A 24,964-nucleotide genomic window follows, 5' to 3' on the forward strand; every position below is an offset into this window, starting at 1 on the left:
CAGTGCAAATAATGTGTGAAAAAATATATTGGTGTTTTTAGTAAATACATTTATTATAATTTTTGTGTCTTTGGATTTGTCTTCGTTGGCAATATGATAATAAATATTAAAATATGATCAAAAGAGGATTAAAAAGCAATCTTAATATTATTTGTACAATCTGTCAAAATAATTCATTTTGGTATCAATTTTACGGCCATAGCACATCGGTTGTCGCCCGATAACACTAGTCAAGCAGTGTCGTGCGAAGTTAACCTTTGGAGGGTGACCGCCTGCGAACAGCTCATGTTGTTGCCTTGCCTTACTATTTTTTCATTTTTGGTATTATTTTAAGTATTAAAATAATCAGTTTAATATTTAAATAAAAATACAATTAAACTGTTTAAAATATATTTATTTCGTTGAAATCATAATAATAGAAGTTTAACTTCTTAAGTGGGTACAAAGTACATATAGTCTTTTTTTATTTTAAAACTAATCTCAAAATTAAATATAGTATTTATACTACAAAAGCAAGATTACGTAGGTCAAAATTTTTGACGTATGAGCACTGTCAAAACATTAGAATGTGACTTTTCATCATGGCCACGTTTATGTCATTACTTGTCAGAGATATTATTTTTCTTTGTTTTTGTTTACTATAAAAATAATATCTATAATTATTTATTCTAATTAATGATGTCAATTGGTTTTCATTACTTGCCGAAATATATTAATTAGCAACAATATTATCATAGTGTAGGTCGTAGGTATAATCATTAAAATAGATTATTTCACAGCTCACAGCATAATTGACCGCAACCAGCAACACTGAACTGTCATTTGCGTTTGAATGTATGAGTAGTGTACGAATGTCTAAAATATTTAACTAAAATTATTATTTTTTGGAATATTGAACTTAAATAATTGTTTTAGAAAATTTATATTATTGATAATAATAAATGTTTTTGGTTATTTAATTAATATAATTCTAAAATTCTCAATGTAATCGCGATACGTTTTATTTATTAAAATACCATGTGGACGCTTATACAAGATCGGGCAGTTCCGTGTTGGTGACGTATTTTAGCTGTGCCTGTGCTACACAAATTTCAATTCTAGAGTTGATGTTATGGAATATCATTATTTTCGTTAACATTAACAAATATTTTGGTATATGATTAATATATTTCGGCAATTGATGAAATCCGATTGACATCATTAATTAGAATAAAGAATTATAGATATTATTTTTATAGTAAACAAAAACAAAGAAAAATATCTGACAAGTAATGACGTTAACGTGGCCATGATGAAAAGTCACATTCTAATGTTTTGACAGTGCTTTTACGTCAGAAATTTTGACCTACGTAATCTTGCTTTTGTAGTAAAAATACTATAGACAGTTTTCCCATTCCCTCAGGCCAAAAATATTTAGCTACTACATTGCTATGCTTTGATATTTATAGACGCCAATAAACGTTTATAAACGTCAAAACATGACAATGTAGTAGCTGAATATTTTTGGCCTGAAGGAATAGAAAAACTGTGTTTGTTTAATTTTGAAATTAAATAAAAAATATTTTAAAAATGCGGCCTTTACGACAGCACAGCAGTGTTATCGAGAGAGCGCAGTTGCCACACTTGCTTTAGTGTGTGTTACCTATGTCCAGCTGAAAGATTTACGTACTGTACTATACGTTGTATACAGGGTGCGAGAAAGTCTGGCAACACGGTAATTTCTCGGAAACCGCTAGAACGATTTTTATGGATTTTAGTGGGTGAGGGTCTTTTATTACGGCCGATATTATAGTGGTAATTACACTGTTCTCAAATCTTCCGTTTTTCTGGAAATCTAACGAACTTTCTTATTTCAAATGGAACACCCTGTACATTTTTTGCGTTTTGGAATTCTTAAGGGATACTGATTATTTTTCGTATGATATTCCCTATACCTCGGAGATATTGCTACATTTATTAAAACCATTTTTTTTAAACAATTTATAAAAATCAATTTTTTCGGCCCGGGTAGACATTATTTTAGGTTCATTCGATCATTGTGAACAGAAAAGGTCTTTTGTAATTTTCCTCTAAAAATAATCGTTTCTGAGTTCTAAATAATTTAAAACTGAAAAAAATCGAAAAATGACGATTTTCTAGGTTTAAAAACATAAGTAAAAAATATTATTTTTAAAACTACGAAGTGCCTAAATTCAAGTTCAACCCTTATTTTATCAGTTACCGATAAGCAATTTGGTTTTGTTTCATTTTAAAATATTATTTTTTAAAGAGACTAAGTTTTCACTCTAATGGCATATAAAACAACATAATGCTATTCTATAGCCCACCAGAATGAAAACAATGGGAACCTTCTCTGGTTAGGTGTAGAATAGCATTATGTTGTTTTATATGCCATTAGAGTGAAAACTTAGTCTTGTTGTAGCTGTTGCCGCTAGGGCATCTATGCCATTTCGTTCGTTGCAATCCGGGACTGCACGCTGGGGTTTTGTTTTGGTTGGATCGGGGAGAGCAGCATATGTGCCTCCTGATGAGAGACTAATAAGTTTCGAAACCGGTAGAGGTGCTTGATGCACTCTCTGATTGGACTAGAATATGGTTCGGCTGTATTTTCGTTTTGCAACGAAATTGAAAATGGTTATTCATTTTTTATTATTTTTTAGTTGTTAATGCAGCCCGATCGCCCGTTCTCTCATACGCCCAAACCACACGGACCACGCTGCAGCGCTACTCTGTGGATCCACAGAGTGGCTGAAACAGGTGATTTCTAACTTGCCAGCTAATATTTTTTAAAAAAAGTGTGTTCGTCAAAATCAGTGTTTGTAATGTCCATAGTTTTAAATATTTTATAAAATTTCATACTTAAATAACTTTAATACTTAAATAAACTCCATAAATGGAATTAAGAAGAACGAGACAAAAACAGCTATATCACAGAAAAAAGCACATAAAAAATCAACCAGTACATCTGGTATCCTACAGGTGTAAAATAGTTTGATACAACCTGACAACCGAGTGAAAGTGAAAAACATGTTAGCTTGCAACCCTCTTTTGATTGATATATCGTTTTGTTTTTAACAACAAACAATAAAACCTTTTTTGACCTAGAATGGGACCCCACTATTTAACATAAATAAACAAACAAGATTGTGAATACCTATTTGTTTTGTTCAGTTCAAATGCATAAAATGTAGGTAAATATAAATATGTAATAGAGAAAACATTGCTTATGGGATTTATTCTTTTCGATAGGACCTTCTTTAAAATCAGAAACAAATAATTCAAAGATGACGTCCCACGGTTTTCCTTTTAATGACCTATAAATATGCCCTCGGGTTCCTGTATCATATATTATATCCGGTCTGTTTTGCACTTCAATCAAAAACCGTTCTGAATCGAGATTCATTTTAGATGCTCACCCTATAACTCTCGTAAACATCTGTGGCGGCCAGTGGCGTGCGGTGACTTTTTCGAAAGGGGAAGCGATTCAATAAGGATATAAAAATATTTTCTTAAGGGTCGAGGGTCGAGCAACTTTCCACCTGATAACACTCTGATGTGCAGGGGCTCTCTATCAGCAAAGTACTTAATTATGTGAGACGTCCTGCGTACAAGGACTCACACACTAAATCCGTGACGCGTGAATGCGTGAGGCACTCTATTCCCGCTATTTCTAGTGACTAGTGACCTATCATTGATCTGTATTGCTAGCTCGGGCCTTGAGTCCTCGCGCCGGGCTTGGTTTTCTAAAGAAGAATCACATTTAAAAAAAAATATACTCCGAGGCATTTTCCACAACACACAACTTTCACTAAAATGACACTTATTTATACTCGAGGTCTATTCTTCTATCAACTTCTGATAATTGTTGAATGCAGTCTTTTTTAATGGATAATAGGGCTAACTTTCAAAGTCTGTCTTCGCTTGTTGAATTTCTTTTAAACACTTAATTTGAAACTTTTAATGCATCTTAATACTGCAAAACTTCGTTCAACTGATGCACTTGTGGCTGGGATAGTTAGTAGTACTAATTCACACAACTTGACCACTTCACACAGCGACTTGTTTAAACCAGTAGTTATAAAGAAATCCCAGATTTCTGGGTATTTCTTTATCATTCATGTCAGTTGTTTCATAAATGATACTTAACTGAGAATGCAAAGCTGGGATATCAAAAAATTTTCATTATTTAATCGTAATGACATAAATTCCTCTGTGGGAAATTTTGATGAATTATAATTAGAAATATTAAGATTATATATAATTCTACAAATTTTAAATCGTTAAAATTTTGAAAGCTAGAATTCATTTGTTGTAGAATATTATCAAAAGGTCTCTTTGTTTCCTCTGTTTTCTCTGTCTCCGAAATTATCAATCTTCATTATTTTTCTTTCATGTTCAAACCCCATATGTTCAGTTTTATCCCAAATATTTTTAAACTGCTCTCGTTTTTTTATTATCGTATTAATAAAGTCATCAATTTGTCTTATACAAAATGCAATGCCATTTGATTTCTGTAAAATGTCAAATAAAAGATCAGTAAAAGGAAATATCTCTGCAAAAAATTTAAATCGAAATATTCTTTAAGCGAATGTATGTAATACCTAAGCACCCCTTAGCAGCAGTAAAGCCGATGCCGCACTGCAGGATGCTAGATGGTGGCTTGGAGGGTGGATTTTAAAGGTGGATGGTGGAGGGTCGCTGCATCCTGGACGCAGTGAAAGAGTGAAATGAAGTCAGAAGTCTGAGGAATCTTTTGTTTCATTTGTTACGTTACATTTGGTTTGTTTTTCAGGCTTATCGTCATATTAGAGGTAAAACTCACTCACTAAACTTTTCAGAAAGTGGAGAAAGATCGACTTAAAGGCAAAAATTGTTTTTTAAATTCACCTGACTTGAATATTGGATTTTTTTAATGCAAATGCAAAGAATAAATAAAACAGATATTTTAAGCCATGTTTCGTCACATAGTGGGTCTGCTGGGTCCCAAATTGCCCTTCTTTTATACACAGCACTTATTACGCTTTCATCCATAGCGAGGCTACCCGGATGGATTATCAAACACGACTGATATGGGTGGATAGACGCCTGGCGGACCACCGGGTGGGTAGATGGTAGTGGGAGGCCACTGCGGCTACCGTCGTTGTATTATTCGTGGTATAAGTAGCTGGATGGTCGCCAGGCGGGTATCTACCATCCACCATCCTAGCAAACTTCCTGCACTGCGGCATCGGCCTAACAGTCGGAGCATCTCACTTTCGGGAAGGCGATACGACGAGCGCTTCCATGGCATACCAAAATTCGCGCGACTAGTGGCTGCGGTCATTGAACCCTGACCAATTTTAAAAGGGACAACTGCATGACAAGCGGCGATTTTGAGATGCGCTTCTGCCAGGAGTGGACCAAATAGTTGAATTGTGTGCATATCGAGTTCGTTCGTACGCGATTAATTTTTAATATTTTTCAATGCCTATTGGCTAGGTAATATGTAGATTATTTGGATTAGGGAAAAAATTTTATTATTAAATATTAATTAATAATATATTTTCTTATATCGACGAATAAATAGGGAAGCGGCGCTTCCCTCGCTTCCATGGACCGCACGCCTCTGGTGGCGGCTGAGTGGTCCGTCTGAATTGGGTTTGCCACTAGTGGACGCCACTAGCGTTGACGCTCGGCGACTGTGGCCGGCTACACTCTCTCGTGTGGGGTGCGACGGCCACTCTACATAAGAACCCACGGTAAATCATCGTCAGCCACTCTGTGAATCCACAGAGTAGCGCTGCAGCGTGGTCCGTTTGGTTTGGCTCATTTTCATTAATAATTAAAAACAATATTTTAGAATAAACCGTGCCAAAAATTCTTAAAGGTACCTGATAGAAGAAGGTTCGATCTTTAATTTAGGTGGTTTGTAATTACAAAAATTATTTTGTTTACTTCTGTTTTTAAATCTTGAAAATCGTCACTTTTCGTTTTTTTTTTCAGCTTTAAATTGTTTATAACTCGAAAACGATTAACTTAAGAGAAAAATTACAAAAGACCTTTTTTGTTCCCAATGATCTAAAGAACCTAAAATAATGTCTACCCGGGCCGAAAAAATTGATTTTTATAAATTGTTTAAATTTTTTAAAATAAATGTAGCAATAACTCCGAAATTATGGCATTTGGGTACCTATAGGGAATATCATATGAAAAATAATCAGTATCCCTTAAGGATTTCAATACAGGGTGTTTCATTTGAAATAAGAAAGTTCAGTAGATTTCCAGAAAAACGGACGATTTGACAATAATGTAATTAGCACTATAATATCGGCCGCATTAAAAGACCCTTACCCACCAAAATCTATAAAAATCGTTCTAGCGGTTTCCGAGAAAATAACGTGTTGCCAGACTTTTTCGCAACCCTGTATAACACATGATTAAGGTCTTTGACCAGATAGGTACGATGAACTAAATTAATTGTAAATAGCAGAAGACTAGGAAATGTAGATTCTATATAACATATAGAATCTGTAATGGAATCAGATCAGTTTAGTTTGTGTAGACAAGAAACTCAATGGGGTATAAAGCGCTATATCTGGCAGGTGGTTTTTCGTCTCTTTAGGTTATATATCTGTCTAATAATACCTACGAAAAATCTTCTTTTTTAAAAAAAGATTTTAAAAAACCGAAAATTCAAGAAACTATTTCAAAGTGTTTTATCTAATAAGCCCGAATAGCTTCGCCAATAATTCAACATTATTTATGGTAATTCAGCCACTATAGACAGTCATATTATATACAGGCCGAAAAGTCAAAGAACTGAACATATACGATTTAACACTACTTGAATAATATGCTTTTAAGGGCCGGTTTTTCAGTGCTGGGTTAACCTATTTATTTTTTGGTTACCGAAATATTCACGTTTAATCAGTTTTTCAGTACTAGGTTAGAGCTTAAACTCGTTTAAGTTAACCACGATTTTAACCGATCCTCGTTAGATGGTTTAACTCCGAATTTTGCCGTTACGCTTGCGCATTGGTGCAGTGAATGCATGTTTATTTTTTTGAGTACCTGCCTGACAGAAGGGATTAGTTGGGTTATGTTATTTTCTTTCATCGCGGGAAGTATTCTAATACCTCCTTATTATTATAAGGAAATTATTATTATTATTGAAATATAAATTATCGTTATTATATAGGAAGGAATTATAAGGAAATATATTTAAATATAACTATAACAGGTACCTACACTGACTGTAACAGGATTTAATGCTTGATTCCTAGTAATATTTTAAAAATACTATTTTATATTTGTCTGCACAGCAAAATACTTAATTATTTACCAAAGAGTCTGACTTCTTATTTCCTGGCCAATCTGTTCAAATAGTAATAAGACCGTGGTCTTTGACAAACAAAATCGGAAGAAAAGTCTAAATCGTCCCAGTAATTATAATTCTCTTCTGTTATGAAACCGAGGTAGACGTTATGAACTAAACAAAGATTCCGAACTTGATATTGCATTGCATTAATTATTTTTTAAATTTGGTTATGAAATTGTCTTTTATTTATTTTTCTGTCAAATTGCTCATTATTTCTCGAATTGCACATGCGCACGTACAGTTACTGCTGCCAACAGAAGAAAAAAGTGGTTAGCTAACCGAGATTTTCTTAACTTGATTTAAAGCACTGAAAAACGCTATGAGGGTTAGAATACTGGTTAAAATTTAAACTAGGTTAGCTAACCAAAATTTTAACCGCTCACTGAAAAACCGGGCCTAAGTGGGATAGCTAGAGAACATATCGGCAATAGTACAAATGGTACGTAGCCTACTATAGACCGTTTCACGTTAACAACGGAACGTTTCGGAGATAGGGCTACATATTTCTTATGGACGATAGAAGCGCGCCGATGCCACGCCGTTTGATTAGAATGAATCGTATATCGACAGTCTAGTAGCAACACATGCCTGAGAGGTTTGACAACACTGATCTACATAAGCCCAACGTTCCGTTCTTAAAAGTGAAATAAAGTATAGCGAATAACTAACACTAAATTTTCTCTCTTTTTTAATATTCGTAAAATCATGAAACTGATCTTCTCTAGCAAAACAATGAGTGGAATACACCAGGGCGGATCTGTTTTGAGGTGGATGTGAGAGGTGCGATTCGGATTTTTGCAGATAAAGTTAGGTGACAACTTCAATAATTATAATGACTTATGCTCCTTCTCAAATATGCCTGGAACATTAATAAAAAAAATTAAATATTTAAAAATTTCGATTATTTTCTACTTTCATTGCTTATAACTTTAAAACGATTCATTTTGGAACAAAGTCGTACAGAAAGAAAATAAAGATAATTGAATTTTCTGCAAAATAGCTACAAATAGAAAATGAGGTGGCAAAAAAGACTGTTCTTATTCAATGTTTTTCAACCACTTTAGTTGCACTTAGAGCCTTCATAATTCGCTTAGAAAATTCTTACAACATACTTAAACCGTTCATCAAATTTCATTAAAATCGACGTGATAGATTTTGCAGAATAATTTTGCAACCTATTTTTTTTAAAAGTTCAAATTTTTTAAAAACTTTCTGAAGAAAAACTAGACCATTTAGAAGTTTGCTATTTTTTACATATAAAGAGGTTCTCTACCTATCTTATACACTTTACAGAATTAAAATCGGATTATTTAAGCGGCCTCAGCACTGTTTTAAAGTCATAAACAATATTTTGGCTTATAAACAAATACAGTGAGGACGTTTGAGTTGGAATAAATTCATTTTCTTGAGAATGGGCGACTCTGGAGATAAATCCTGAAACAGATCGAGTTTTATTTTTAAATTATAATTTTTTGGCATAAATATCATACTAGTGACGTCATCTATCTGGGTGTGATGACGTAATCTAAATATTGGAATTAATTTAATTCATTTTTTTTAATTCAAACCCTGTATAAATAATTATGTTATTGTTTATATTAGTGAATACAAAATTGAATAGCCTTTCGATTGAGCTATCACACGGCACCCAGTCATATTTAAAAAAAATCATCGATTGCGTCATCACGCCCAGATGGATGACGTCACTAGTATGATATATATACCAAAAAATTAGAATTTAAAAATAAAAATCGACCTGTTTCGGGATTTATCTCCAGAGACGCCTATTCTCGAGTAAATGAATTTATGCCAACTCAAACGTCCTCACTGTATTTGTTTATAAGCCAAAAAATTGTTCATAACTTTAAAACAGTGCCGAGGTCGCTTAAATAATCCGATTTTAATTCTGTAAAGTTTATTGGATAGGTAGAGAACCTCATTATATGTAAAAAAATTAGCAAACTTCTAAATGGTCTACTTTTTCTTCAGAAAGTTTTTAAAAATTTGAACTTTTTTGTAAGAATTTTCTAAGCGAATTACGAAAGTTCTAAGTGCAACCAAAGTGGATGAAAAACATTGAATAAAAACAGGATTATTTTGCCCCCTTATTTTGTATTTATTGCTATTTTTCAGAAAGGGTAATAATTTAAGACATTTTTAACCAGTCGTTTATCTTACAAAATTCAATTATCTTTATTTTATTTCCCTACGACTTTGTTCCAAAATGAATCGTTTTAAAGTTATAAGCAAAGAAAGTAGAAAAATATCGATGTTTTTCGAAATTTTTAAATATTTTAATTTTTTTATTAATGTTCCGGGCATATTTGAGAAGGAGCATAAGTCAATTATTATTATTGTTGAAGTTATCACCTAACTTTATCTGCAAAAATCCGAATGCCACCTCGCACATCCAAAAATAGACGTTTTTGAAGTTATACTTCTTTAGGCGCGATTGAGATTAAGGGTGAATTTATATTGATCTGCGCGCATGCGCACACCGACAGTATGGTATTAGTCGTTATACGGGCTCTGATTGGGTGTTGAAATGATCTGTCAATAATAAATAATTGTTAAACAAATGTATAATATATTAGTTTTATTGTTGTGAGGACAGAAACAAAAAAGTTTATAATTGTAGTGACATTTAAATAGTTTTTAAAAGCAACAGGTACGTAATAATTGTAAATGTATCATAGGTACCTACCTATTTGAACCTACCAAAATACATAGTATGTAATACTTTTATTTACATAATTTGATTACCATCAAAATTTCTATCAATGTTCACCTAATATATTGTTTTCTTACTCTATGTTTTGTTGTATTTTTTCAATTCTAAATCATTTCAATTCAAAATCAAAATAATTTAAATTAATTCAAAAATGTCAAAAGCTTAATCCGTTTAGTTAGTCGATCTTCGCACATAATGACACATTGCCTCCGTGGCGAAGCGTTTACGGCGAATGAACCCCAATATACCAACCGCGCTGATAGCTGGTTCGAATCCAAATAAAAACTTTTATTTTTTTATACATTTTATGATTGTAAGTATATTTATTATATAATTTTATTTTCAGAAAATACGTATTTAGTTAAAAAAATTTCCGACAATTAATGCTCAGAAATCATTTGTGGCATTTTTAATGTGTTTGTGTGTGTTTTATTCTTTTATTATTTTAATTTTTGGCACTGTTTTAATAAACATGTTTCAGAAGTAGTAAGTATAAATTAGTTTAATATTTAAATAAAATATAAATAAAAAGTATATTAATTTCGTTTAAATCATATAATAGAAGTATAACTTCTTACGTGCGTACAAAGTACACACACATTCTTTTTTCACAGATCCCCCCTGGTCTAGAAGTATACTGTGCAATGTTGTAAAATGTATCTCGTGTATGTTTATTTCTTGTGACTTTTAACCTTATGTATATCCAGAAATTTTTTTTATCATATATAATTTACCATGTTACATAGTATATTAAGCAAATATGGACATTAAAAAATATCCTGTATATTATAAAAATAATAACAATAACAGCAGAAGTAATTAACTTCAATAATTGACAAGTCTGACAGTTTTACTTCGGTCTTACCAAATTAAAGGAAGTAGTGGTACGTAAGGCATTAGTTCTGGCCATCAAAGGACCTTTGTCAGAAATAGCACCACCATGAGGCTCTGAAAGAGTCTCTTCACTGCTACACACAAAACTAGGTGCAGTTGCTAGCCATTTGTTCAAAAATACTTTCTGATCTTCTTTATTTTCGGTTTGTTCTTGATTTAATAATGGTTCGGAACCCAGTTCAAACTCACTTCTCAATACCAGCTTGTGGTCTTCTTCCGAGTAGGAACCTACAGATCTACTTATTCTATGATTTTCATATTTGTTGTAGTGGTCTGATTTTTCTCTTAAATGAGTAGAAAATAGGTTTGTTGACCTCATGATTGGTAACGAACTGGAAGTGTTAGCTAACGGATCGTGACCTTGTTCAATTAAGGATTGTTTCCTTGGATCTGGAAGTTTTTCTATAGGAATTTCTTTGCCGTTGGTTATTTTAATGAAATTTGACAAAATGTTGTCTGGCGATGATTCTAAAAGCAAATTAATATTTATCGTAAGCCAAATGAGACAGGAACGAAAAAGATTTGATTCCAGTTCAGTGCCTGTACACAGGTGCTCTGATGAGATTAAGGTAAAATCGAAATACGTATAAGCACATAGTGGAGGCCCTGTTCTGTAATCAAATATATTTAAAATTACAATACATACAAATGGACCGTGATAGTCGTGACGTCAAATCAATGTTGGCTACTCTGGAAAAGTTTCCAAAGCAAAAATTCACACGTGGTGTTTGTTTTGGCTTTTATAATTGGAATATATGGCTTGTAAGATGTTTAATTTTTACAAAATGGTAATGTGTTGGGTACCCGTGATTGTAATCAATGCTCATAGTGTATTTCCCACCATATTTCCATATAGGACTGGTTAAAAACCCGAAGAAACGCAGTAAGTACTATGTAGTGTGTAAATCCTTCATTTTGTGTAAGGACATTTATAAAATTAAAAGCAATATGATTGATGACTAACAAGGATTGTGTCTTTAGAAAAAATGTGCAGATGATTGTTAAAACAAAATAAAATTAAAAATGATTACACAAATCACGTGTATAAACAATTCACAGACGTCAAACTTTTGCTTTGTTTGGAAACTTTTTTGACGTTTTGACGTCACACTATCACGGTCCATTAACCCATTAACACCTACATTATAATGTTTTTAAATTTAAAAAGTTGACTTATATAATATAATTATCAGTAATCTTGTTCTTAATAAGTAAACACTCATGATGTTGATTTGCATCTTTGCATTTTTGAATTTTGACTCGTCCTATAAATAGAATGATGAGAGTTAGGGTTATTATAATTGCAAGTGTGTATGAATGAGTTAAACACAGTTATGAAAATTAAAATTTTTATTTACATCTAATAAAGCAAGTTTACTTTTTATGATACTGTATAAAACAATTTTTACACAATGTTACAGTACATTTTCAACAATATATTAGTGGTATGGCTTTACAATTTTCTCCTTAATATCGACTCTGCTTTTCAAATTCTTCCATGAAGTATCCTTTGTACTCGAATCTTACGTCCATAAAACTTTAGATGTTTTTTTTTTAATTTTATTAGTGGTCTATCTTTCCTAGATAGATAACATTAGATAATAAAGTGCAGTCAATAAAGGTTTTCACCTCCGATTTCGCTGAACCTCCATCGATTTTCATGAAAATCGGTGATCGGTAGTTAGAGTCGTTAGAGGATACCTCAAGAAACAAAGTGACATGGTACCAACTTGCGCTTTTATCCTGGAGGTGGATGCCACCCCTTTTCGGGGGTGAAAATTATTTTATTAAAAATAACTCCATAAATCGATAGAGGGACAAATCGATAAAGGAGCAAAATTTTATTAAAATCCCTTTAAAGGGCTACATCACAACAAAACGTTTTCGTTTTATAAAAAATCATCATCAGTGTTAGATAAACTGGATGCTAGCTGAGCCACCAAAAAAAAATATCCGGGTAAAACCCTTTAAATATAACATAGATGCGTTAAAAGTGCATACTTTAATAAAATGCCTTATGATGGTCACATGGCAACTAGGATAATGCCCCAAGGTAATGTATTGAATTTCCCAACACGTGGGATCCAAATTGAGTTGTTTACATTCCAATGACTTAATGGCAATTACCTTAGGGCATTATCCTAGGCACTTTTAACGCATCTATGTTAAACTTAAAGGGTTTCTACCCGGATATTTTTCTTTGGTGGCTCAGCTAGCATCCAGTTTATCTAACACTGATGATGATTTTTTATAAAAATAGAAAACGTTTTGTTGTGATATAGCCCTTTAAAGGGATTTTAATAAAATTTTATACCTTTTACAAAGGATTTTTTCCAATTTTTGTGATTGATGGTATACAGCCAACTACAGGAAAAACATTTTCTTTTCAAAAGCAAAAAGCAAAATGTGGTATATAAATTTATTAAAATAAATTAATACTTTTGAGTTATTAAAGATCAAAGATCTTAATTCTACCTGAAAAAATGCATGTTTTTTCATAAACAACTCAAAAACTGTAAGTTTTTACAAAAAAGTTATTATTACCAAGATTGAATATATATAAAAATCAAATAAATTCCTTACTTAAAAAACCTTTTAAGAATAATTCAAAGTGAGTTACAGGTAATTGAATGTATACTTTTTTCGGCTAGTACTCAAATCTAAGTATTCAAACTTAAATAACGGAAAAACTATCGATTTTATAAAATATATTTACTACATACTTGTCAAAGTACTCAGACATGAGCTCCGGAAGAAGTTGATAGAATCAAAATTAAGCAAGTTATGATATAAAAGAACCCTTTCGATTTTTTTAGGAAAAACTGAAAAATAAAACATACGCCATTTCCACAAAAAATTAAAATTTATAGTAATCCCTATAAAACTTTCTTTATTTTAATATAAGTAATGATCTCAAAAATTTTGAAAAAAAAAATATGATTTAAAAGGTCACAATTTTTCAAATTTTCGCAATTTTCATATTATTTCGATAATAACTCCAAAAGTACTAGATATACGTAAAAAATGAGGGACAACCAAATTTTAGTTTTTTCTTTAGTACCTAAATATTTTACTAATTTTTTATTATTTTTAGGATAAAAAATGACCGAGATAGAAACGTTCAACCCTAAATTTTACTGTGAGAACCATGTAACTGGGGGGATTTATACTGGGGGTAAAAAATGGGGGATTTCAAACATTAAATTTAATAAGATATTATAGCCCTTGAAATTACCTTTCCAATGGATTTTAGATGAACCTAATACTATGAAAAATAACGGAAATATTCTAAAAAAAAACAATAACATTTTTTTGTAAAAATTTGTGGAGCATAAATTTTGAAAACTTTTTAGAGCTTAAGTTTTAATGCTATCAACTTCTTCGGGAGCTCATTTGACAGATATTTTTGAGTACTTTGACAAATGTTTAGTAAGTTTATGTTATAAAATGCCTCGTATTTCCGTTATTTATGCTTGAATACTTAAATTTGAGTACTCGCAGAAAAAATATACATTCAATAATTATCTATAACTCACTTTGAATTAACGCTAAAAGGTTTTTCAAGCAAGGAATTTATTCGATATTTTATTATCTGCAGTTTTTGAGTTATTTATGAAAAATCGGTTTAAAACATGCATTTTTTTCACGAACAATTAAAATTTTTGATCTTTAATAACTCAAAAAGTATTGATTTATTTTAATAACTTTATATAATAACTTTTGCTTAAAATTTGTCCCTCTATTGATTTATGGGGTTATTTTTAATAAAATAATTTTCACCCCGAAAAGGGGTGGCATCCACCCCCAGGGTAAAAGCGTTAGCACCATGTCACTTTTGTTCCTTGCGGTTTCCTCTAACTACTCACCAATTTTCATGAAAATCGATGAAGGTTCAATGAAATCGAAGATAATAACTCATATTTTCATTATTTGAAATAATGTTGGGTTGAAATCTTTCGAATGCTTTTCCAAGATTCACGTAGCAAAAGGTACAGCGGTTTTTTAAATTCAATGGATGTTTCTATGAAGAAACATAAAATGAAAATTGAGTTTATTGAAATGACTTCATTTTAAGTCAAAGAAATGACTTCATTTTCGTAAAAGTAGTTTTAGCCATAACGTTTTTGCGTTTTATTTCTATGTCTGGATCTAGTTGGCCCGTTATGACAGATTCCACATATGTAATTTTGTGAACTTTTTCAACTTGCGACTCCATTTAAACGAAGCTCGGCTTCTTGATGTGGGTTACGACTAAAGACTAAAAATTTGGTTTTGTTTGAGTTTATTTTAATCCCCATTTCTTCTCCTACTTTGTGAATACGATCAAGCAGAATTTTGAGACCTTCAATATTTTCTGACAGAATTACTGTGTCGTCCCATTTCTAATTACATTAAGTAAGAGACTAAGATACATTAAGATTTGTCGCCAACGATAAACCCGAAAATTTCGAGAGTTGTTGCGAAAATTAAATGCTAACTGACAGTACCAGGTGATTATAAAGTGAAGGACAATAAAATAAGTGTAAATCCACTGCGAAAAAGTGATATTAGGCGTTAAAAACAATACTGACAATAAGAAAAACAAGAGTAAGGTTATATTGATAAGATAAATAAAACAGCTAGTTCTACAGCTGAAGTCCGGTTCGAATATAAAGCGGTGTTGCCAAACCTCAATTAAAGCGAATAATCGTTGGAAAGCGTAACTAAATAAATCAAGTTTAGTGAGAAGCTGATTGCACTGAGAGGGGTGGATATTTCTGAAGGATGGACCTGGATATCAACTCCTATCGCGGTGCAAAGAATATTCTCGCAAAACTAGGGCAACATCAAGAAAATTGAAACCTTATAAATATGACAGACTCAGATGATACGTATTCAGAGGGAGGAAAAAGAAAAGCAGGAACTTGGATGATGTATTCAAAAAATCCAAAAAAAACCTATAGATCACCAAAAAAGGGGATGACTCAAACCCAGAAATGCTAGAACAAATGATGGATTTGCTAAAAGGACTAGCTGAGGATACAAAGGAAATAAAAAATCAACAGAAAAAGCAGGCGGAAACCGTGAACATGCTAACTGAAGAACTAAAAGAGCTCAAAGAAGAACAAAAGGAGTATAGAAGAGAAATGGGGGACTTAAAAATAGCTAATGAAAAAGCGATTAAAGAGATAAATCAGCTGCAAAACCAATTAAGTAATACGAATAGAAGATTACAAACATATTAGCAATAATTAAGGCTCAAAGACTTAGATGATTGGGCCATGTGCAGAGGATGAGTCCATCTATAATTCTCAGAATGGTACTATCTAGAATCTAGTACATTGGCAAGGAAAAGGCGAAGAGGAAAACCGAGGTCACGATGGAGTCATGGAGTTAGAGAAGATATGAAAAGACTTTTAACGTAAGAAACTGGGAAAGAAAAGCGACTGACAAAAGGGAGTGGAAAAGAATAGTATATCAAGCCATTGGCCTACTAGGCTCGTAGTACATATTATATTATTATTATGATTGTCTCTTAAGTGCCTTTTTAAATAACTGGTCCGAGTAAGCATTGAACACTGTTGGGGACAAAATGCACCCTTCTCCTCGTTGTACGAAGATTTCGTCGGTGTAGGGTGTAGTTATTTCCAATTTTTACGATAGCAGTTTGATTACAGTACAAATTTTTAATGTCTTTAATATCTTTGTCATATATTCCTATATTTTTTAGCTTCTGCATTAATTTTACATGCTGTACTTTATATTGCCTTTTCGAAGTCCACGAAGAATGCAAATACATCTTTTCTTTGATCACAGTATTTTGTAATAGGATATTTAGCGCAAAAAGTGCCTCCCTTGTTCCCATAGTATTTCTAAAACCAAATTAATCTTCGAGATCTTCTTCGCATTTGCCTCACTTCTGTTGTGAATGTGAAGTATTCATCCTGTGAAGAGTGTGGCTCATTAGGCCAATTAATCAATATTCTGAGCATTTTCTAGCATTATGTTTCTTAGGTATTGCGACAAAGATGGACTTACGTCAGTCTGTGGTAATCACTGCGGTGCATTAAAAAGTTTCACTTCTACTTTTATGTTATCTTCATTTATTAGCTTCAGCAACTCAGTTGGGGTAGGTATTATCTGGACCACAAACTTTTCTAATTTTAGCATTTTTTATAACATGCTCTACCTCTGATTTCATACTTCTTCCTCTAATTTCAGCTTGTTATACATATTCTCAATTCCTGCTCTGATATAGTCCTCGTCAATTTCTACACAATCTCTGATCCTCCATTTACAAATTTAGTTCATCATATCAATGTTTTTTATTAGATATATTGCTACTTATATTCCTACAACTGTTATACTTTCGTTATTATTGTTCTCAGCACCCTCACTTGTTCTGTATATTTTTTGACGTTAAGGTTGAGGCTGCTTAAGTAGTGTTCTATTCAGATTTCGATTTTAAGTGTTTATTTGTATTTTCTCATTCACTTTCTTCTTTGTTTTTCTTAAAATATTACATACCTGAAAAGTTCCTTTGTTATATCTGCTTCACTTCAATATAATGTAGGCCTAAACCATACTTTTCATGTTTTTAATATTAAGACCATTTACTTTTTAATAATACTCGGAAACATATCAATTAATTATAGTAATGTTCTAAATACACATCATATGTCCAAAAGTTTGGAATATTTCACCTTTTTATTGATTTTTTATATGTGTAAACTCTTCTGAATAGTTAAACATTATTTTGCTTCAATTCTCATCAACACTAAATAAATCTCAAAACCAGATAAACGAAATGAAAAAAAAAATGATTTAATCTCTTGGAGTGAAAAATTTACAACGTACCACTTAGATTAAAAAAAATAGTATAGGTAAAAATAATTTTTAATGAAACTAGTAATCAGTATTTCCTTTATTGGCCTGTATGCATGCCTGTAAGCGATTTGGCATGCTGCCGATTAACTGGTCGAAATGGGCTTGCGGAGTTCTCTCCCATTCTTCACGAGCAGCATATTTTAGTTCTCGATCTGTAATAGGGGGATTTTTTCGCTTCTTGATGCGTGTTTTGGGAATGTCCCAAGCATGTTTAATGTTTATGTCAGGGGAATTCGAGGGCCACTGTAATCTGGATTCCTACTTCTTCCAGAAAATTTTGTACTTATGCTGTTCGATGAGGAGGTGCGTTGTCATGCATAAACATAACTCCATCACCTACTGCCCCTCAGAATAGACGCATGACAGGATTTAAAACTTCCTCGATGTACAGAGCACCAGTGACTCTTCTCTCCAGAACCAGCAGTGGTATCCGTGTACCACGCATAGTACCATGCCAAACCATAATACTGCCACCTTCAAATGTGACACGTGGTTGTGCTTTTTCTAATCGGGCTTGTTGTCCTGGACCCCTCCAAACCAGTGTTCTTTGCGAATGAGAAACGAAGCCAATTTTTAATTCATCAGAGAACATCTCGTTATTCTTCGAGCGATCGTAGCGTCGCCAGGATTAATGTTACTTTTTGTTATAGTAAGAAGATACAGATCATCTCAAACCTTTTTTTCAGTGCGTCACAGATTATCGAATTCTCTCTAACTCATCACAGTTGGAATTGACAGAAAAAACGTACCTCTGTGTTTATTATACATTGAACTTAGAAAATTATGTATTCCTTGACGGGCCTCTCTCTTCAATCCTGACCCCCCGGAGGGAGTGTAGTGGTCGACGTGATGTCGTGTATTGTCCGTCTCCAAAGATCTCTGTCTCTGGTCATTTCTTTTAACTCATACATAGGTCTTTTGCATATTCCCGTAATTTGATCTTGTTGGGGATCTTCCTCGTGATCTTCGGCCTTCCACCTTTCCTTGTATAATGAGTCCTTCCATGTTTTCTGTGTTTGCTCTCATAACATGTCCAAAATATTTTAGTTGTTGGAGATGGACTTTACTGGAGAGTCGTTGGCTAACTTTTAGCTCTCTTAAAATTGAATTATTTGTTCTATGGTCGGTCCAAGGAATTCGTAGCATTCGTCTCCAACAGAACATTTCAGTGGCGTCTATCCTTCTTCTTTCCGAATTTCTCAGGGTCCAAGATTCACATCCGTAGGTCAGTATTGGGAATATTAAGCAGTTGATCAACCTCATCTTTAACGCTCTTGAAATTTGACAGTCCTTCCATATTGTGGTCATTTTTGCTGTAGCGACTTTTGCTAGATCACATCTACGTTTTATTTCTTCCTGTAGTGACCCTGTGTTTGTGATTAATGATCCCAGATATAAGTATGAGCTCACAACCTCAAACCGATCAATTGTGGTTATGTGTGGATGATTGTTATGTAGTCTATCCACTATCATGATCTTTGTCTTTGATTTGTTTAATTACAGACCAAATATTTGACTTTCGTTTTCAACCAGTCGTATAAGATCAATCAGCTCTGCTCGACTATTTGCAAGAAGGGCTGTGTCATCTGCGAAACGGAGGTTGTTTATTTTATGACCATTTATTGAGATGCCTTTTTCCCATCCTTCAAGTGCTCTTCTCATAATATGCTCTCCATATATATTGAATAATTGTGGAGATAGTATACATCCCTGTCTGACACCCCGTTCTAGATGAAATTCGTTTGAAAGTGTGTCAAGCACTTTAACTGATCCAGTAGTGTGTTCGTATAAATCAGTTATAAGCGAAATAAGGTGTTGGGGTACGCCTACTTCTTTTAGTATTCGCTTGACGGGTATTTGCATATTAAAACGACTTATACTTATAGATGTATAATTGGTTGGCGATTACAAGACTCTAAACATATAACCAATCAATGATGTGAATAAAGATAATTTGACACAAAAGTAATCGATCGTGACAGTATTTTCACAATATCATATGGTAAAATGACAATTGTAATTTCTAGGTTAGTATTTTTCAGCGACGCACAGTGGTTTCAAATGCCGAAAACGTGGTCATGAACCTTTAAAAGCGTATATTGTTTATACATTTTGGAATTAATTTCGTTCTTAAGGGTTTTTGGCATCGCTGATTAAGAATCTGGCATTATTTTTTCTGAAAAACAAAATGGCGGATCCAACATAGCGGAAAGAAATTGAAAATATCAATAAAAAAAAATTTTTGTCAAATTTGGTAGGTTAATATCGCTGATTATAAATCTAACTTTACTTTTTTTTTAAACAAAATGGCGGACCCAATATGGACGAAAGAAATTCGAAAATTTTATTTTAGCCGCATTTTGGTTTAAAATTTTATATTATAAGGGACTTTTGAAACTGCTGATTACCAATACTTTTTCTTTATGAAGTACAATATTCAGAAACTATTACTTATGTACAACTGCCCATACATACTTAACAATCGCCAGAATCATGTAATATGCGTTATTTCCCACTTTTGTATTCAAACAACTGCCAGCAATGCATAGGCAGTTATAGGCAGCTAAACCAAATGATTCTGTATCTCCTTAATATATATTTTAAGATTAATAAATATTAGTCGCAGAATTATGCAGAATTTTGTACTTTTTGAATTCATCTTTACAAAATTTTAATTATTTCAAGTATATTTTCACTATTTATGCATTAACACATTTATGGCATTTATTGTTAATAAATGTTGACTTAAGGTACATCTTCCACTACATACTTAAAAAGGAAGAATCTGCTTTACAGCGATAAAATTGATAAACCACAAAACGTTTTACAGCGTTTTCAATATACGCGTTCTTTTTCACTTTCTCTGCCGACCAAAATATCCCTGGACATAGCCCACTTGCTCCCGAGTTGTGAACCAGAATACATCCAGTCTGATCCTCATACCTGCGTATTAGGACTCTACGATAGTATGAGAAAACAAATGTAAACATGAAAATCCCTAAATAGGGACTCCTTTTTAGCCTCATGACCACGTTTTCAGCATTTGGAACCACTGTGCGACGTAAATATAAATTAATATTTTATATCATTGGTGTATTCGGACATTGTATAGTGAAATTTGATTTTATATTTATTTATTTTTACATTAAAATATTTTAAATATTAATATTCTAGCAAATATTTGTATAAATATTGATGTTTATACAGGGTGGTTCATCTTATTTGCCTCGGTCTCTGTACGGAAAACCACTCGATATTTAAAAAAAATTTCTTCACAGAAATATAGAGGGCCTTTAATACTACAATCTAAAAATAATGTGAATTATACAGGGTGTTCCAAAAAAGAGTGGTATATCAAAGTTATATTTTTTCTTATGGAATGCCCTATATCTGATGACATTACTGAATTGACCTTAAAAAATAAGCTATACTTTCATAAGGTTTCCCTATACCTAAATACAGGGTGTTTTGATTTATTTCGATTTTTATGAAAATGTAAGGTTTTAGAAAAAAAATAAAATATCTACGAATCTAAGAATCAGTAACAAATTCTTTCTTTGATCTTAATAAAATACTATTTAGCATACTTAAACAGATGCTTACTGCAACAAAATTTCTTACAGGGTGGTCAAAATATGAGATTGTTCTATTAACAAATTCAAGCTGTAATAACTTACTTATTTTAAATAGAACACCCTGTATCTTACTTGTCTATCGCGTAGAAAATGTATTTAGCTTTCAATTTGTATTAGGGTTCCCTATACCTATCTTTTTCCAGGGTGGTCAAAATATTAGATTTTTCTATTAACAAATTCAAGCTGTAATAACTTACTTATTTTAAATGGAACACCCTGTATCTTACTAGTCTATCACGTAGAAAATTTACTTAGCTTTTAATTCATATTAGGGTTTCCTATACCTATCTCCCTTCATTTTTCAAATATTTAAAGATTTCCTAATTTGTAAGCTTTAAAAATCAGAATTAGGTACCTATGTCGTGGTTATGTAAAACACATCACCAACACCGGCAATATACTTAGCTATCTTAGTCAAGATACTTTCGTTAATAAAATTCAAATTTTTATCATTTAATCACACAGAATGTTCTTATTTTAAATGACATACTCGATATTTTATTCTTTATGGTGGAAGATATTTAAAATCTATTCAATTCCATGTAAACATTCTCAATACACATATTATTCTGTAAATATAAATTCCCATGATATTCTGTAAATACATACCCATTTTTACATATTTTTGTACAATAGGCTCGTTTTCGTCATAGTAGCCATTGCATTTAATTGTTTGTAATTGCGATCCAAAGATTCAAACAAAAAGTGGTGTTCTTAAATTTACTTAATAACCGTCGGTTTAAGATATGGAAAATACTTATACGAAATGAAATATAGGTATTAATTTAAATATCTTCCAGAATACAGCATCTAATATAGGGTATGCAGTTTAATATAAATATAAACATATTATTCAATGTTTCATGTAGGCCAAAATCAACTAAAATAATACAACACTCTGTATGATTACATGATAACAATGAAAATTGTATTAATGACAGTATCTTGTCTAAGTATATTGCCGGTGTTGGTGATGTGTTGTACATAACCACGATATTATAGGTACTTAATTATAATTTTTAAAGCTTACAAATTAGGAAATCTTTAAATATTTAAAAAATGAAGGAAGATAGGTATAGGAAACCCTAATAAGAATTGAAAGCTAAATAAATTTTCTACGCGATAGACTAGTAAGGTACAGGGTGTACCATTTAAAATAAGTAAGTTATTACAGCTTGAATTTGTTAATAGAACAATCTAATATTTTGACCACCCTGTAAAAAGATAGGTATAGGAAACCCTAATAAAAATTGAAAGCTAAGTAAGTTTTCTACGCGATAGACTAGTAAAATACAGGGTGTTATATTTAAAATAAGTAAGTTATTACAGCTTGAATTTGTTAATAGAACAATTACATATTTTGACCACCCTGTAAGAAACTTTGTTGCAATAAACATCTGTTTAAGTATACTAAATAGTATATTATTAAGATCCAAGAAAGAATTGGTTACTGATTCTTAGATTCGTAGATATTTATTTTTTTCTAAAACCTTACATTTTTATAAAAATCGGAATAAATCAGAACACCCTGTATTTAGGTATAGGGAACCCTTATGAAAGTATAGTTTATTTTTTAAGGTAAATTCAATAATGTCATCAGATATAGGGTATTCCATAAGAAAAAATATAACTTTGATATACCACTCTTTTTTGGAGCACCCTGTACAATTCACATTATTTTTCGATTGTAGTATTAATGGTCGTGTATATTTCTGTGAAGAAATTTTTTTAAAATATTAAGTGGTTTTCCGTACAGACACCGAGGCGAATAAGATGAACCACCCTGTATAAATATAAATATTCTGACAACTGTCAGTTTTAACTAAAATGTCATGTAATGATTTGTGACATTCTTAAAATCCTATATGACGTCAAAATTAATGACGTACTGAAAAAAGTTTGTGTTTTACTGAGTCTGGTGTCTACCAGAGCTATCCGTTACAATACTTACCACAACAAGTACTTGGTTCTTGTTTGACTTTACTTTTAACAGCTACGAAGTTTCTAAAAGAATCCGAACTAATTTGCCGATTCATATAGGCCTCGGGAACGGCCAATATCTCGCTCAAACCTTTTCCGCATTCTCCTGTACATTTTTTTACATTGGGGTTTCTTTCTAATCTACTATTCGGATTGTTGGATCTCTCTAACCTATTTTCTTGCCTTATGCAGTCTAAAAGTGGGTCTGATACATTCGAAATAGAACTAAAACTACGTAGACTAACGAACCGTTCCGTTTTTTCTATAGGTATCACTGGTTTGTCACTGCTGAGGTTTGATTTCGTAGAAGCACAAGAGGAAGCATCAGTTCTGAGTTCTCGGGGATTCTGGAGAAATGTCAAGAGGTTATGCAGGGTGGCTCTCAAATCGGTCGTATTCATGTAGAAAAGCCATCTGAACTGAGCAAGATTCTTATTGAGCAGGTAGACGGCGTATGTAAACTGAACTTTTTCCTTTCCTCTAGTAAACAATGGAAAGCTAAAAACAGTGTACCGATTAATACATGTACATTATTAAAATGATTCAAGATAAAAAGACACATAATAGTCATAAAATTCACAAATCTTTGTACTGCTGTATACCGGGAAACGGTGATCGTGCAACTTATTTTTGATAGACGGGAATTGTTCACTTGGGTTCAAATCAGGCCGTAATAGTTGATAAAATATTGCTACAAGAGGTCAAAAAGTTACTTTTTGGTGCCAACCATACTAGTATTTAGTATTGAGGCTGAATACACCATATTCATTGTTTGGATTAGTTCATCATTAAAGATTGACGGTTCTAAGATGTTCTTGCAACGACATGTCCAGTTTTCTCGAAGAAACAAGGAATTATCTCCTTTGAAATGCTTTAATGAATGAAAGGCACAATTTACAACAGACCAATAATGACATAAACCCAAACAAACAACAATAATGACATACGCGGCAGAAACACGACCCGACACAGAGAGGACAAAAAGATTGCTCGAGACAACCGAGATGAAAACCCTTCGAAAAATCGATGGTAAGACTCTATGGGACAGAGCTAGAAGTACAGATATACGAAGGATATGCAAGGTGGATAACATTAATAATTGGGTAAGAAACAGAAGACTAGAATGGAGTGACCACATAAGCCGAATGACAACAAAAAGAGTAGTCAGAACAGCGAGAGACGGTTCCCCAATAGGAAGACTATCAGTGGGAAGACCACGAAAACTATGGAACTACAACTTACTAGAGGCACATTGAAAAAACAGACAGTCACGTCTATACAAAAAGAAGAAAAAATGCTTTAAATATAAGGAATACTCTTGCCAATTATTTATTATAGTTATTCAATTGTAGTAAATTCAATATTTTCTAAATAAAATATTTAGAAAAGTTATACTTCTTTACGATCGAGGGTGAAATTTTATAATTTCCTGGCGCATGCGCAGACAGACAGTATGCAGTTCGTTGCTAATCTTTTAAATTATGCATGTATCAGCGCAAA

The 24,964-nt window shown here is 32.5% G+C and overlaps 1 protein-coding gene across 2 annotated transcripts in view; it reads right to left on the minus strand.

Moving 5' to 3' along the window:
• The window catches only part of LOC126881910 (UV radiation resistance-associated gene protein), a 97,383-nt gene that overhangs the window by 36,644 nt on the left and 35,775 nt on the right, over window positions 1–24,964 (minus strand). Inside the window, exons 7-8 of one of the 2 annotated variants that reach the window (XM_050646637.1) lie at window positions 23,436–23,962; window positions 10,954–11,450 (exon numbers count right to left, since the gene is read on the minus strand). In XM_050646637.1, coding sequence (XP_050502594.1) covers window positions 10,954–11,450; window positions 23,436–23,962 — 1,024 coding nt within the window. Of the gene's footprint in view, window positions 1–10,851; window positions 11,451–23,435; window positions 23,963–24,964 lie in introns of those variants that run through there. The other variant, XM_050646638.1, reaches the window with a different exon arrangement.

This window comes from Diabrotica virgifera, chromosome 3 (genome assembly GCF_917563875.1).
Source record: "Diabrotica virgifera virgifera chromosome 3, PGI_DIABVI_V3a".
Lineage (NCBI taxonomy): Eukaryota > Metazoa > Arthropoda > Insecta > Coleoptera > Chrysomelidae > Diabrotica > Diabrotica virgifera.